The sequence below is a fragment of the Calliopsis andreniformis genome, unplaced genomic scaffold, assembly GCF_051401765.1.
Source record: "Calliopsis andreniformis isolate RMS-2024a unplaced genomic scaffold, iyCalAndr_principal scaffold0022, whole genome shotgun sequence".
In the NCBI taxonomy this organism is placed as follows: domain Eukaryota; kingdom Metazoa; phylum Arthropoda; class Insecta; order Hymenoptera; family Andrenidae; genus Calliopsis; species Calliopsis andreniformis.
In genome coordinates this window covers 8489793-8503547 of record NW_027480432.1, presented here as the reverse complement: position 1 = coordinate 8503547, position 13755 = coordinate 8489793, and the positions used below count along the sequence as shown (strand labels likewise).

Sequence of the window (13755 nt, the reverse complement as noted above, 5' to 3'; positions counted from 1 at the left end):
TTCAGTATCAGTTATACAGAATAAATTTTTAATTAAATTCATCTTTGTCTGTTATAATAGTTTTTTTCATTTTGTAAGTATTTGTTAACTTATCAAAAGCTAGGTTACTCATTTTATTCAAATTTCTTTCAATTTGAATTAGATCTCGTAAGCACTTGTTCAAGGCATTAAGGTACACAAATTCTTATATTTTTAACAATCTTGATTGAAAAATTATTTTCTTAGCCATCTTAAAAATTGTATGGAATTCATATTACGTCTATTTATATTGCAAACATTAGTCTCGCAAGTTTCTTATAATTATCCATATTTAAATGTTACTATGGTGAAAACTTTAATGAGATCAATTAATTTATAATGTAAGTTGTAATAATAAATAAACGATATTTTCTAATGAAACTTACAATATTAGTAAGCATATATATATATATACTACCCAGACAGCACACGATGTCTTGAAGACGTCTATTTTATGTCCTTTTTATGCCTGAACGTCTTGTGACATAAGACATCTTAAAAACATCCAACAGCGTATGTCTTAAATACTTGCGAAATTTATGTCCACAAGATGTCCTAAAGACATACTGATTTGTAACATCAGACGTCTTAGAGACGTCTTTTGGACATTTTTAGGACTTTACTAGCTGTCTTTAAGACTATTTTATGTTTCTGTGCTATGCTCTGTCCTATTCTACACATATCCTTCAAGTCAATAACTTTCTAGACACACTCCTCATCCTAGAGTCACTTCTACAAAGCAGCGCGTCTTTATAAGCACTCCTGTACTCAGAGCTCATGATCACATAGACCACAGGGTTTATACAAGTCGTCAAATAAATCAGAATATACCCAACAATATTCAGCCCCTTCCAGTTGATCGCATTCTTGAAAATCTTCGTCACAGTGATGGGTAAGTAGCAAATCAGAAACGATGAAAATATCACCAAGATCATCTTCAGTAGCTTCTTGTCCTTGTTGCTCATCTTGGGAGCCTCCACGTTTCGAAATCTCCTGACACATCTGAACCTCGATCCATTTCGATCGATTGTTTCTGTCTTCACAGTTTGCCCAGAGGAATGTGACCTGAATTTTTCCAATCGATCAGCGCTCAAAGCTTTCGAATCCAGGCGCTGGGCCCAAAAGGCAGATTCGATGATGAAGGAAGCTGTGCTCACCATTCTTTCTAATTTATTCCTAGCGTTCGTGGAAGCTTTCACTGAGGATTCTTTGCTCTTGCCAGGATCATTGCTTGAGAAAACAGAGTCTGTGACATCGTAAGTGTCGCTCTCGTTAGCATAAGGAGCATCGTCTATTTTTATCTCTGAGTCTGGTTGGATCTTGTCACAGACATTTGCTTCTGTTGACACCTTGCGAGTACATTTGGTGAGGGGATTTTCTTTATTTTTGTCATCTAGATGTCTAGATGAGAAAGAAAGATGTCTTTCTTTATTTTTGTTATTTAGGTCTTCCTTGTGATTTTGTTCTTGGGACGAGGATTCGAGGTCTGATAAGGACTCTTCAATGGCTGACCTGGAAGGAGTTCGTGAGTTGTTGAGGCGTTTTGGGGGAGCATACTTGGTGAAGTCTGTGCAGAGGCCTGTGGCTGGTACTGATGGTTCTTCTTTTTTGCTTTTTGGTGGTGAAGGACTTCGCTGTAATGTGGGAAAAATAAGTAAAGATTTAAAGACATAATAAATTAAAAATTTGTAGTGGTTGAAGATTAGTGGAAGAAGTAGAAGAGTTTCTATTTGTATTCAAGTCTTCAAATATTCAAATTTTTTCAATATTAATCTTTTTAAACATATAAAAAAGGCTTAAAAAGTTTTAAACTACATTTAAATCTACTTGTGGCTCATTATGACTTTACACGTTTTTTATTGTATATCAAGTTTTTTATTGATTCAAGTCTTCTCAATTTTCAAAGTTTCAAATTTTCAAAATTCCAAATTTTTCAATATTTACGTACTCATCATATTGAAACTTTAGGATATTTAAATATTCTCAAAAATGTCTATATTCTATTGTATAGTGTATTTTACCTTGTGATTGGTTTTAGGCTCCTTATTTTTAACAATCACGCTTCTTCTACTTCTGAAAGCTGCTTTCCGAACAATATAAAAGATTCTCGCATAGCAAACGACGATCGCAATACAGGGTGTCAAAAAAGCAACAACGAAAAGGAATTCTTTGGGACTTCGACCGTGGACGTCAGGAAGAATTGAACAAGACCCAATCGTGGTGTCCAATCCAAAACGTCCCCAGCCTTCGAACCATGTAACGATAAGGACACCAAAAGCTGTGATCCAAGTACTCAAGACCATCGGTACCAAGTATTTTGGTTCGTAAATTCTGAAAATGCAAATATATAAAATCATTTCTACGTCAATTTCTTAATTATATTAGAAATAGTAAAAAAAGAATAACAGAAAAATAGCTAGATTAAAACCATATACAATAGTCTCTTGTTTATTAATTACCAAGTTGTTAGAACGAGATATTAACACACTCTATTTTAAAATTATTAATAATCATAAATATTAAATCTTCCCTTATTTAAGCTAATTTTGTAATTTTTAAGCCTTCTGAATTAAAAAAATCCTGATTCTTTAAAATAAAAAAGAATTTAATGTAAGAGTATTGCGCATGAACTGAAATCTTTTTTGAAGCTGAAGTATTTTAACCCCTTGCCTTACTTTGACGAGTTTGGGTCGTGTACTTTTTACAATATCTTCGCTGCCGATTACGCGGTAATGCGTGATGAGGATTTTTCGCAAGTAACCGATCACGCACCATCGCGTGAGACGTCTATGTTCGCTCAATGGGAGCTTTACTGTTGGCAGTTTAAGATAGTTACACGTTTCAGATCGGCAGCAAAGGTGATAATATTACGAAAGAAAATTGTGAGGGAAAGGGTTTTTAAGTTCATTAAAATATTTTACTCTTAAGACTATAAGAACAATAAATCGTATATTCTAGGTTTTGTTTAATCTTGAAAGAACTTCATCTACAACATTTGGAACCACTTACCTTGGATAAATCCTGTGATGGCCTATCATAACGTAACGATTGATCGTGATACCCAGAATCGTGAAAAGGCTCACTGCTACTAGGCCGTATCTCAACAAAGGGAACAATCGACATAGAAGAGCTCCATGAGGCCAGGAACTGTGCCAAAACGTTGATGCAGCGAGAGGAAGATTGAAACAGCAGAACATCAAGTCCGAAACTGAGAGGTTCATTATGAAAACTGCTGTGGCGTTTCTTAGCTGCAAGCGTGAATAAATAAATTCGATTTCGGGAACGAGAGAGAGAAAGTATTGAGAAGAGGATGAAAACAGGTGTTGGAGGAGAGATGAAAAGTTGGGACCATGTATTAGAGAGATATGGTATGGAAGAGTGAAGGAGAGAAGGGTTACAGAAAAGAGAAAGATGGATATTAGAAGAAGATTGAAGGGAAGAGGAATGGATGGCAAGGATGGATGAAGAAAGGAATGGATGAGTGAAAAGATCAAGAAAAAAAACGATAATCGAAAAAACAGAGGAAGTGAAGGTCCAAAAGAAAGATGAGAAGGTGAGTGTTGGAATATGTGAAAAAGAGCGAAATATTAAGCGAAGAGGGGCGAAGAGAAGGGGTAGAGAAAGAGAGGGAGAGAAAGACACAGTGAGCACACGTGGTGGCAGTTTTAGAGCATTATAGTTGCAGAGAGAGAGAGAAATTAATAAACTAAATAGAAGAAAGTACAATGGTGCCAGATTAATGGTCCATAAGTCACGACCATATCTGGACCATTATTAACACTGTGTTTAGGGACGTTTCTTATCCAGAGTAGAAATTATAAAGCGTTCCAGACGAATATCTCCAAGAAAATTGATTATGATTAAAGAAGGGAATATCCTCTCAATGCTGAACAATTTTTATCTGAAACATTTTTGTGTACAGTCAATATTTTTGGAGACATTCGACTACAACGTTTCATAATTTCCACCTTGTATATGTTTACTAGTCAGTAAATCAGTAGAAGCTTCTTTTACAAAGTGGCCTGCAATGACAGTCATTTACTAGAAAATGTGAGAATAACGTCAAACTGAGAAACGTGATTATGAAAAATAGAATCACACGTTACTCTGTATGAAACTTTTATCAACCACTAGTCGTATACGTAGTCGTGAACTGGGTTGCCTACTGTCAGGTTCACACATGGCACCAGCTCTAAAACAGTCCTGTTATCTCTGATAACAGGACTTACGACCTGTAAACGTGACTTATTCCACATTTCTCTTACAATACTAAGTATGCAATAGCTTGACTCTTCAAATTAACTGTTAAAATTAATCTGAAAATTAAACCAAAATGCCAATTGCAGAATTCAGTTTACCAATATGCAACTGTCTCAAATATGTATGATAAATTATTTAAAAATAATTCCCTTCCAAGATACCAATTAAATTTAAATTTCAGCTTTAAATATTTACAGCGATCAGTCTAACCAATTAACTCCACTTTTTTATTTTTTTTAAATTTTAGTGTCAATAGATTTGAGTGTTTTTATATTTAGAATAAGCATACAAATTTTTATTTGGATGTTTTATTTAAATGAGTGGCTCATTTACAAATTTCTTCAGTTAAAGGTAATCGAGAGGAAAGTTTCACGACTATTTCAATGCTTGTCAGCTTGCCACTGACTCAAAATAAATCATGTATGCATCGCGCGTTGTAAAATCGTCCCCTACATAAATCTAGGGAACGCTAAAGAAAGGAAAGCGTTTATATGCGAGGCGGGAAGTTGTCGTGGCGTCTTATCTGGCGATCGAGACTGCTCAGTAAATACATATACTATTTTAACAGATATCTGTGTATTTTGAATCATCCGCGAACATCGTAAATATAGCAACCCAACTGCTTCCAATTTCTCCAAAACTGCAAAACTGGACGAAATTTTTTGAACCTCCAGAACTTCTTTACTGCTTTCAAACAAGATATTTAATCTAAAATACGATAATTAAAATATTAAAAATGTTCTGAAGTTTATACAGAGTAACAAACCCCTTTACGATTATGTCTAAATATTGCTAATGAACTAGCTGTGGATACACTGACGCCAATTTTTTATTTAAAATAGAAAGAAGGAGTAGAAAATGTAGTTTAAACAATTTTCAAAATAACATTTATAATTGAATATCCTACACAGAGTGTACACACTGAAGAAAGCTACCTAAAATGTCTCCTCTGTTTTCAATGACACGAAAATCGTCCATTTCATAACTTGAAATAAAAAATAATCCTTTGCATAGGATCATTTGTTTAGTTTCTTTAATTTTCGTGATATTAAAAACAGAGAAAATATTTAAATGGCCTGCTTCATCTTGGATAATTTATTCATGTATGCTCTAGTTACCTGTACCAATCTAATTTAAGTTTATTTTGAATCGTGAGTACTCCAAAATCGGTCTCCGTCTTTGTGAAATTTCTTTAGTGATATTTCATCTACCTCCTCATTGTCTGCTGAAATAGAGTTCGAGGTGAACCGCTTGTTAGCGCAGTCCATCTAGGATTTAACGACAGTAAGCAGGTCATAGTGGAAATCTGAGAAACCGCGACGCGTAAGCTATCTCGTTCCAAGTAAGAAATTCGTCACTTGGGATTTCTAACTTTATCATATCTTCAGCTATCTCTACTTATCTCTGCTTACAGTTTTCAGAACGTTCGTACAGTTAATAATTACAGAAGGCTCTTTATAAATATTATCCTGGATAATAAAAACTGCAAAAAGCAATGCCATTAAATATAAAACATGTGTCCATTGTATCGACACGAGTTATTTCAATAGAAATAATTAAAATATTTATAAAAGGTACTTGTTAAGATCTTAGATGATCGAGATGGTACAGAAGACTGACGAATTAATTCGTCAGGCAAGAATTAATAAACTTTACCTGTGAAGAGTTTTGCTTTACATTAAAATTTTATTTTTCTCTACTTAAACTACTTTGTTTAATTTCAATTGTCTCTACTTGCTGTATTAAAGAATGGTTCGAAGAAGAATTGAATAGTTTCGAAGGGGAGATAATTTCTTGGAATTATTTTTCTGTGGATGAATGAGTACAAATTGTGTAAAGGGCACTCGTGTGCTTTTTCTTTTTTAATTTTCTTTTGCCTTTATTAAGAGTTCAACAACGAAACACAGAAGAGGTGATCGAAAATGGGAAAAATCGAGCATGTGCGATCTTTTGAAAGTGAAACGAGTGTGCCATTTATTCTACATAAAAGCCATAAGCAAATAAAGCTACTTCAAATTAGTCAAGTTACTCGAATTCAAGTAGTTTGATATTAAATTTGTGTTCACAGAAGTCAAGTAACTTGAATTCAAATGTGCTAATACACATCAGTCAATATGTGCTTATTTCAAGTCAAGAAAGAATTGAAAGGACCTCAACTTCAGTCGAAGCTTGAAAGGGTATTTCAAGTCAAGTATTATTCATGTCCCACGAGAAGTCCCTTGAAATGCATTAAGGACAATGCATTCCAGGAGCCTTCTCATGGGACACGAATAATAAATAACACGTTCACATAGATCGAGTCACCTCAAATCAGTTTGACTCAAGCCACTCGAATTCAAGTAACATGGCTATTCTAAACAAGCCTGAAGACGAAATTTGAAAGGACTGAATTTGAAAGGACATTTCAAGTCAAGTGAATAACAGATACACATTAATCAACCTCTCCAAAATGACTTGAATTCAACAGGTTTGAATGTAAGTTATTCTATAGAACTTGACTAATCTGAATGGGCCTTTCAACTACCTTGACTTTATCCTACGACTAGACTGCGGATGTTTATACAAATTCATACACAAAATGAAAGAAATGGGACCTAAGCAAAGCTTTCACCCTTGAAGTGTCACAAAATGTGTTCATCTTTCAATAATTTCAACGTTCTTCCATTATACGAATTCTGTCCTTTCTGCACATAATTTCTCATAAAAGCATAAAGACCCGCAGTCTACCTACGACAAAGGAGTAGTTGTTAATCGAACGCTGACCTTTCTTGTGCGAAAAAGGGTGATAATGGTGAATAGGTTCCCCGGAATGCCGACGAGCATGAAGAGCGCGCAGCAGCCTGCGGCGAAGAGTAGAAGCCATCGTGGATAGCCGACGAAGAGAACCACAGATCCTGGATCCTGCAGGACCTCCTCGAGGGCCTCTGCTCTGCCATTCTGGCCCGTGTGGTTGCACGCCATCCAGTACTCCGTCTGCGACAGGCATGGCAGACAGGTATCGTTTTGCACAGGGCCGTAAGACCTGGAGGCTCGTTTATCGCAGAAATTAAGAGGCAGAATTTGAAACAAAATTGGAGTGAAGTTTGTGAATATTAGGTGAGTAGAAACATCTGACGTTTTTTTAAGTTAAAATGCTGCTTTTTTTAAAGAAACTCTAAGTTTTATGAAAATCTTATTGAAGAAGGCTAGTTCTATGTGAATTGCAAAAGAAAGTTTATTTATTTAGAAAAGATAAGTGATTTTATTGTAACTTTAAAGGGAAAGTAAAATTACTAGAGCTTTCTTGTAGTTTTATATTATAGGAAAGACTTTCTTGTAATTTTAAGTAGTGAAGTCTGAAGCATTAGAAAGAAAAGAACTGTGGCAAGTGACAGCGGAGTAGTAGTCACTTTGAATCACTTTGATTTATTATGGACGATTGAAAATTTTCTATTTTCTTTATTTTGTTTAAAATAAATTCCTTTAAAAGTTCCTCATTTTTTTAATGAGATATTAATTGTATCAATGAGTGTAGAAGAGATTTTAGAAGCGCAAATGAAAATTCAATTAGAAGGCTTAAGTTATATTGAAAATTATGAGAAATGTGTAATAATATTTGACTTTGATGTGATATAGACGCAGAAAATTAGTTTTGCTATTTTAACATTGAGCGCGATTCATAATTCATAATTTGGATATTTAAAAACCCGCGCGCTTGTGTTTGCGACTGCGCGAAGGTAATACCGCGAAATTTAACTTCGCGCGGGAGATATTCAAAACGTAAATATGTAAAACTTTATACTTAAATAATGTATATTCTATTTGATCTTATACATTAAGAAAAATGATCAAAGCTTGACTTCTTGTTAAGCATCTCCTCTAACGATCAATATTAATCGAAACTTGAAATATAAAATCTCTAGAACATTGTTATGATTACAAAATAAAACGACTACCAAAAAGTAACGAAAAATATTTGGATGAATTTTAATAAATTTCCATTCCATTAATATTTCTATGATCTGAATTCATACTTCATATTTATTCATCAATTTCGTAGATATTAAATTTCTATACTTAAAAATACTTCGTAAAAATAAAACAAACTTCGAAATAGTGCAAGACATCAGAGACTGAAAGAGTTAATTATTATCTACTTAATAATCGTACCGTCGTTTTTGATTCCTTATCCTTCAACTGAGATCAGAAATTTCAGTCGAAACGTACAAGTAAAACCACGTGTTGTCGCTGATCTGAACCGGTGTGCAATGTTATCGTCAGCACAATTCGTCTATTCACATGAGCACTTACGCAGAAATGAATGGAAGCACACTTACCTTTGTGAGAATGGAACATCGTTGACTTCAAGCTCATTGATACCAGTCACTTGTAGAACTAGGTGAGCACACGTGCCATCTTCCCTGTTATCTAATCTGTTTCATATATTTGGATCACTTTAACAATGCAGTTCTCTTCGACTCTTCGATCATCACATGTACATACCTTGAAAATAGTTTTCTTGCATGATATTATTAAACTCAATAGAGATTTATTTGAAATTATTATTGTAATTGAACTTTTGAATTTTTGAATTTTTGAATTTTTGAATTTCTGAATTTTTGAATTTTTGAATTTTTGAATTTTTGAATTTTTGAATTTTTGAATTTTAAAATTTTTGAAGTTTGAATTATTGAATTTTTAAATTACTGTCATATTTACAAATTTTTATAAAGTGAATATTATTTTTTCTAATCAAGCAAAATAGACAGCTTAAAAAATGTTACTAAAATTAATTTGATTCGATTTATTTCAGCGAATTTAATTTAAAATTAAGCGTTAGATATCTATACTTAGTTTAAAATTAATATTAAAAATTCCATAACAGAACCAGTGATTTTTTTTAGTTTATGTAACTGAATCAAAATAATACTTTAATGAAAAACAGAAAGTGAAAGTTGAAAACTGTTTTCTGAGTCCTAGATGCAGACGTTGTGTTAGACTGTTTTTTGAATAATATATATGTATGTTACTAATTATTTTAGTATATAAAAAAGCGTTCTAATTTTCTTTGGATCCAACACAAAAAAAATAGCTAAGATTCATCGTGAATCATTAGCACAAACGTGATTTCGTCGCAAATTACAGCAGTCTCTTTCAATCTCGAGATGTAGTTAACAAATCCGAGGGCGGTAAGACATCAACGACGAAATCAGTGAACTCGTTGGATAAACGACGTTTAACGTTTGCTACGGTGCGGAGGCGTCCACGCGTAACAGAATACATTAAGAATCTCCGCAGATATAATTATAGAGACACGACATGTTCAGGGAAAAATGCTACAAAAGGATGTCAAACTCGAAATAAAATACAATTCTATCTTTCTTTGCGACAATTTATTACATTCAATAAACGAAGACTAATTTATTGAAGGGCTGAGTAGTAGCAGTGGTGAAAATGAGACGTGCTATCACAAATATTGTTTATCTGAAGACAAAAGTCTCTATCTACATCTTTTATGTAGATGCTATGTAGTTTATTGTAGAGCTTGTTTATTGTTATATCTTTCTTATTATGTATCAAATTTCTAACAAGTAATTTCTACTCTTTTATTAACTGTTCGTGTGTGGTCCCATACTTTTGGCGAGACAGTGTACATTAATTCTGAGTTTCTTATATCACAGTTTCCATATAACGCAAGACGACCCAAGTAGCACAGAGACATCTTAAAAACGTCTTAAAAACATCCAGTAAAGTCCTAAAAATGTCCAAAAGACGTCTCTAAGACGTCCGATGTTACAAGACGTTTTAAGGACGTCCAAATTACGTCTATAAGACGTTCAGACAAAAAATTAGACGTTTTTAAGACGTCCAAAGGCATAAGTCTTTAGGACGTCCATGTAGTGTGGCTTTAAGATATTCCCAGATAGCACACGACGTCTTGAAGACGTCTATTTTATGTTCATTTTATGCCTGAACGTCTTACGACATAATTTAGACGTCTTCAAAACATCCAAGAGCGTACATCTTAAAGACTTGCAAAGTTTACATCTATAAAACGTCTTAAAGACACACTACATGGACGTCCTAAAGACTTACGACTTTTGGACATTTTTAGGACTTTACTGGATGTTTTTAAGACGTTTTTAAGATGTCTCTGTGCTATTTGGGTGTACATTAATTCTGAGTTTCTTATATCACAGTTACCATATAACGCAAGACGAACCAAGTAGCACAGAGATATCTTAAAAACGTCTTAAAAACATCCAGTAAAGTCCTAAAAATGTCCAAAAGACGTCTCTAAGACATCCGATGTTACAAATCTTTAGGACGCCTTAAGAAACATTCATAAGACGTTTTAAGGACGTTCAAATTACGTCTATAAGACGTTCAGACAAAAATTAAACGTTTTTAAGGCGTCCAAAAGCGTAAGTCTTTAGAACGTCCATGTAGTGTGTCTTTAAAACATTTTATATACGTAAACTTTGCAAGTCTTTAAGATGTACGCTGTTGGACGTTTTTAAGTCGTCTAAATTATGTCGTAAGACGTTCAGGCATAAAATGAACATAAAACAGACGTCTTCAAGACGTTGTGTGCTATCTGGGCATATAACGCAAGATGACCCAAGTAGCACAGAGACATCTTAAAAATGTAGTCCATGTAGTGTGTCTTTAAGACGTTTTATAGACGTAAACTTTGCAAATCTTTAAAATGTATGCTCTTGGACATTTTTAAAACTTCTAAATTATGTCGTAAGACGTTCAGGCATGAACATAAAATAAAATATAATAAAAATAAAAATATAAAAATAAAATACATAAATAAAATAAAATGAACATAAAACAGACGTCTTCAAGACGTCGTGTGCTATTTGAGGAATCAGTCGCGTTGCAGGAGGGTTGACTGTATTCCCTAATTCTCCACAGATTTCAAATTTCCATGCATAGAAATCTCCAGTTTCCTAATGACCAAGAGTCAACCTCCCTCTCGAACTCCACGGTTGGCGAATCACCGCGAAGAGACTTCCGGTTCGCGCGACGTCGCGAGCCAGGCGATCCTTCGCCTCAGAAAAGCTCCTGGCCGCGTGTAGGTGTCGGTCGTCGGCGATTACGTGCGTCGAATGATTTATAGGAAACGCTCCTCGACCTGTCCCTCTGGACACGCTCGCTCTCGCTGCACCTACGCGTCGATTCGAGCCGCGCGTCCGCTCCGTCCGCTGAAAACACGACGGGTCCCTACATCCTTTTTAAAAATAATTACGCCTGGTTGCCCTGGGGGTACGGGTGGACGCGAAAGGAGGAGAGACGCCAGCTGGGTGCGAGCCTGTGCAGCGGAAGACCGCGCGCACCGCGCCCCTGATGAATCGGAAGCGGCGCCCGTTCCTCTTTTTGCCTTTGGCCGCCTCCTTCGCGAGGAGGAAACGCCATTTGAGCATTTCAGTGATGAACAAGTTTTGTGGATACGAAAGTAATTAAGCGTGTGTGGAAAAAAGTTAATGAGAGAGGTTATCTGATTAGATCACAAATATTGTGGTATTAGAAAAGAAATATCAAGACTAACATTTATTCAAAGAAATTTACTTTGATTTATCGTTAATTTACTGTAATTTACTGTACATTTTTCTGACTCATTGTATGGTTTTTGGAGACATTCTGGGTTCCTTGAAATCCCTCAAGAATTATTCACCACGATGACTACTCGATGTTCCTCTGACCTATGACTATTCAGGTTTCCACGAAACCCGCATCCGGGTGCCATGAAACGATTTATATATGTATTTTGTATTAGTCTATCCTCGATTAAAGTGTCAATTAATCGCCATACAGAAATTGGGATCGCGATCTTCGCGCAAAGAAAAGTCAAGTTTACGAAATATTGTGTTACAAGGTTTCGTAAGCGTGTTGTATCTTGCATAATGCATGGACTAGACTACTAGACAGATGAACTGATTTGGGTCGATGTTTTTATAGAAAGGGGACTGACAATGAGTAAACGGTCCCTTGACGATAAACCGTCAAACGCTCGGTTTTTATTGGAGATGGGGGTGCAACTCTAGGCTTAATCTAGGGCAATATGCTCCAGCCCAACAAGTGGCGACCGACAACACTCCAGCGATGATAGTAGTTTAAGCGATCGTTTTTCAAACGATCATCGATTGGAGCTTCCACGAAATTTACGCTCGAATGAACGATCTCTAGTGAAGATGGTAGACTCGACATTGATCATTTGATTTTTTAAATCGATTCTTGTGACTAGTTTTCATTCGTGATTAAGAAAGGCTGCGTTCTCAGGCGAGGAGTTTTAATTAGTTGTGTAATTTAATTGAGATTAGTAGACTGCGAATATTTATGCATTTATGGGGATTTTAAACGTGCAGTGCATATAATATGCAAAAATGAAATAGAGGTAGCAATATTTGTACCAAATTGCTATTAAAATAGGCATTTGCATAGAAGTCGATGTTTATCATGATCAGATATTGAGTAAAAGCTTCAATTCGTTCCACTCTTTAATCTTTGCGGTTTTTTGTATTATTTTGTTGGTAGATATTAAGTTGAAATTGTTTCTTTAGAAGTGTAGACACCTTTCAGATTTTAAAAAGTTTTCTTCGTCTCTAACACTTTCATTAAGAATTTGAGAAGAAATGTCACATAGCTTTATCGAATTCATAGCTGTGTCCTAAATTCTCAAACAAATAAATGTTAGAACACATCAGACGACATAACATATCCCTATACTCTTAGAATACGAACACATTACTGTCACATTACGTGAAATCATGTTTTATATTATAACAAACTTTCATATTTAGCAAAATAGGTCTAAAACAAGGAAAAAGCAACGTCTCTCACTGTGAATTTGCTATGGTACGTAAACTGAGTTCACATGACGTGATAATAGTGTGTTCATACTCTTAATCATATGCATGTCCATGCAAGTTAGTCGTTTGTCATAAATTATAAATCGAAATCATAACTCCCATCATCGTCTTAAGTTGTCGCCTTTGCGATCACATTGACTAAAATTCTGAGTAAATAAATAAAATGAATGAAATGAACAAAATTAGTAAAATTAGTAAAATAAGTAAAATGAGTAAAATCAGTTCTAAGAGGAAACCTAAGACACTAAAACTTTCTAAGCTAAAAGTGAATTTTTCTCTCTTCAAGCCCTCACAATCAGCAAATTAACTCTAATACAATTACTCGAAAAAGTTCCATAAATCGAAACCTCTATGACTCTAAAATTTGTCTCTTCCCTTGAGATTGAAATGATCGAGGTTCGACTGCACAAATAAAAATCGCCATCCACACCGAACCCCAATCCTGTCCGTCACGCCCGAAGCCCATTAAGAGCCTCGAGTTCCATTATAATCCATAAAAACCGTGTTTGGGTCCCCCATTCAGCTCCCAGTCGTCTACGCATAGTTGTCAACAGGCAGGCCTGAATTTACGTTCCCGCCACTGTCATTCCCCTATCGTAAGTCCTCTGCCCCTTCCCCT

General features: G+C 35.0%; 1 protein-coding gene across 1 annotated transcript; it reads right to left on the bottom strand.

Moving 5' to 3' along the window:
• Positions 1 to 355: 355 nt before the first annotated feature.
• Positions 356 to 9979, bottom strand: LOC143186677 (G-protein coupled receptor moody). The gene is made up of 7 exons (XM_076390384.1): positions 9912 to 9979; positions 8595 to 8690; positions 8485 to 8548; positions 7042 to 7251; positions 3028 to 3266; positions 2040 to 2349; positions 356 to 1652 (listed from the first exon to the last, which is right to left on the bottom strand). Exons 1-7 carry the CDS (start codon positions 9977 to 9979, stop codon positions 705 to 707), a joined length of 1935 nt encoding a protein of 644 aa, XP_076246499.1. The 3' UTR covers positions 356 to 704.
• Between the last annotated feature and the right edge of the window lie 3776 nt (positions 9980 to 13755).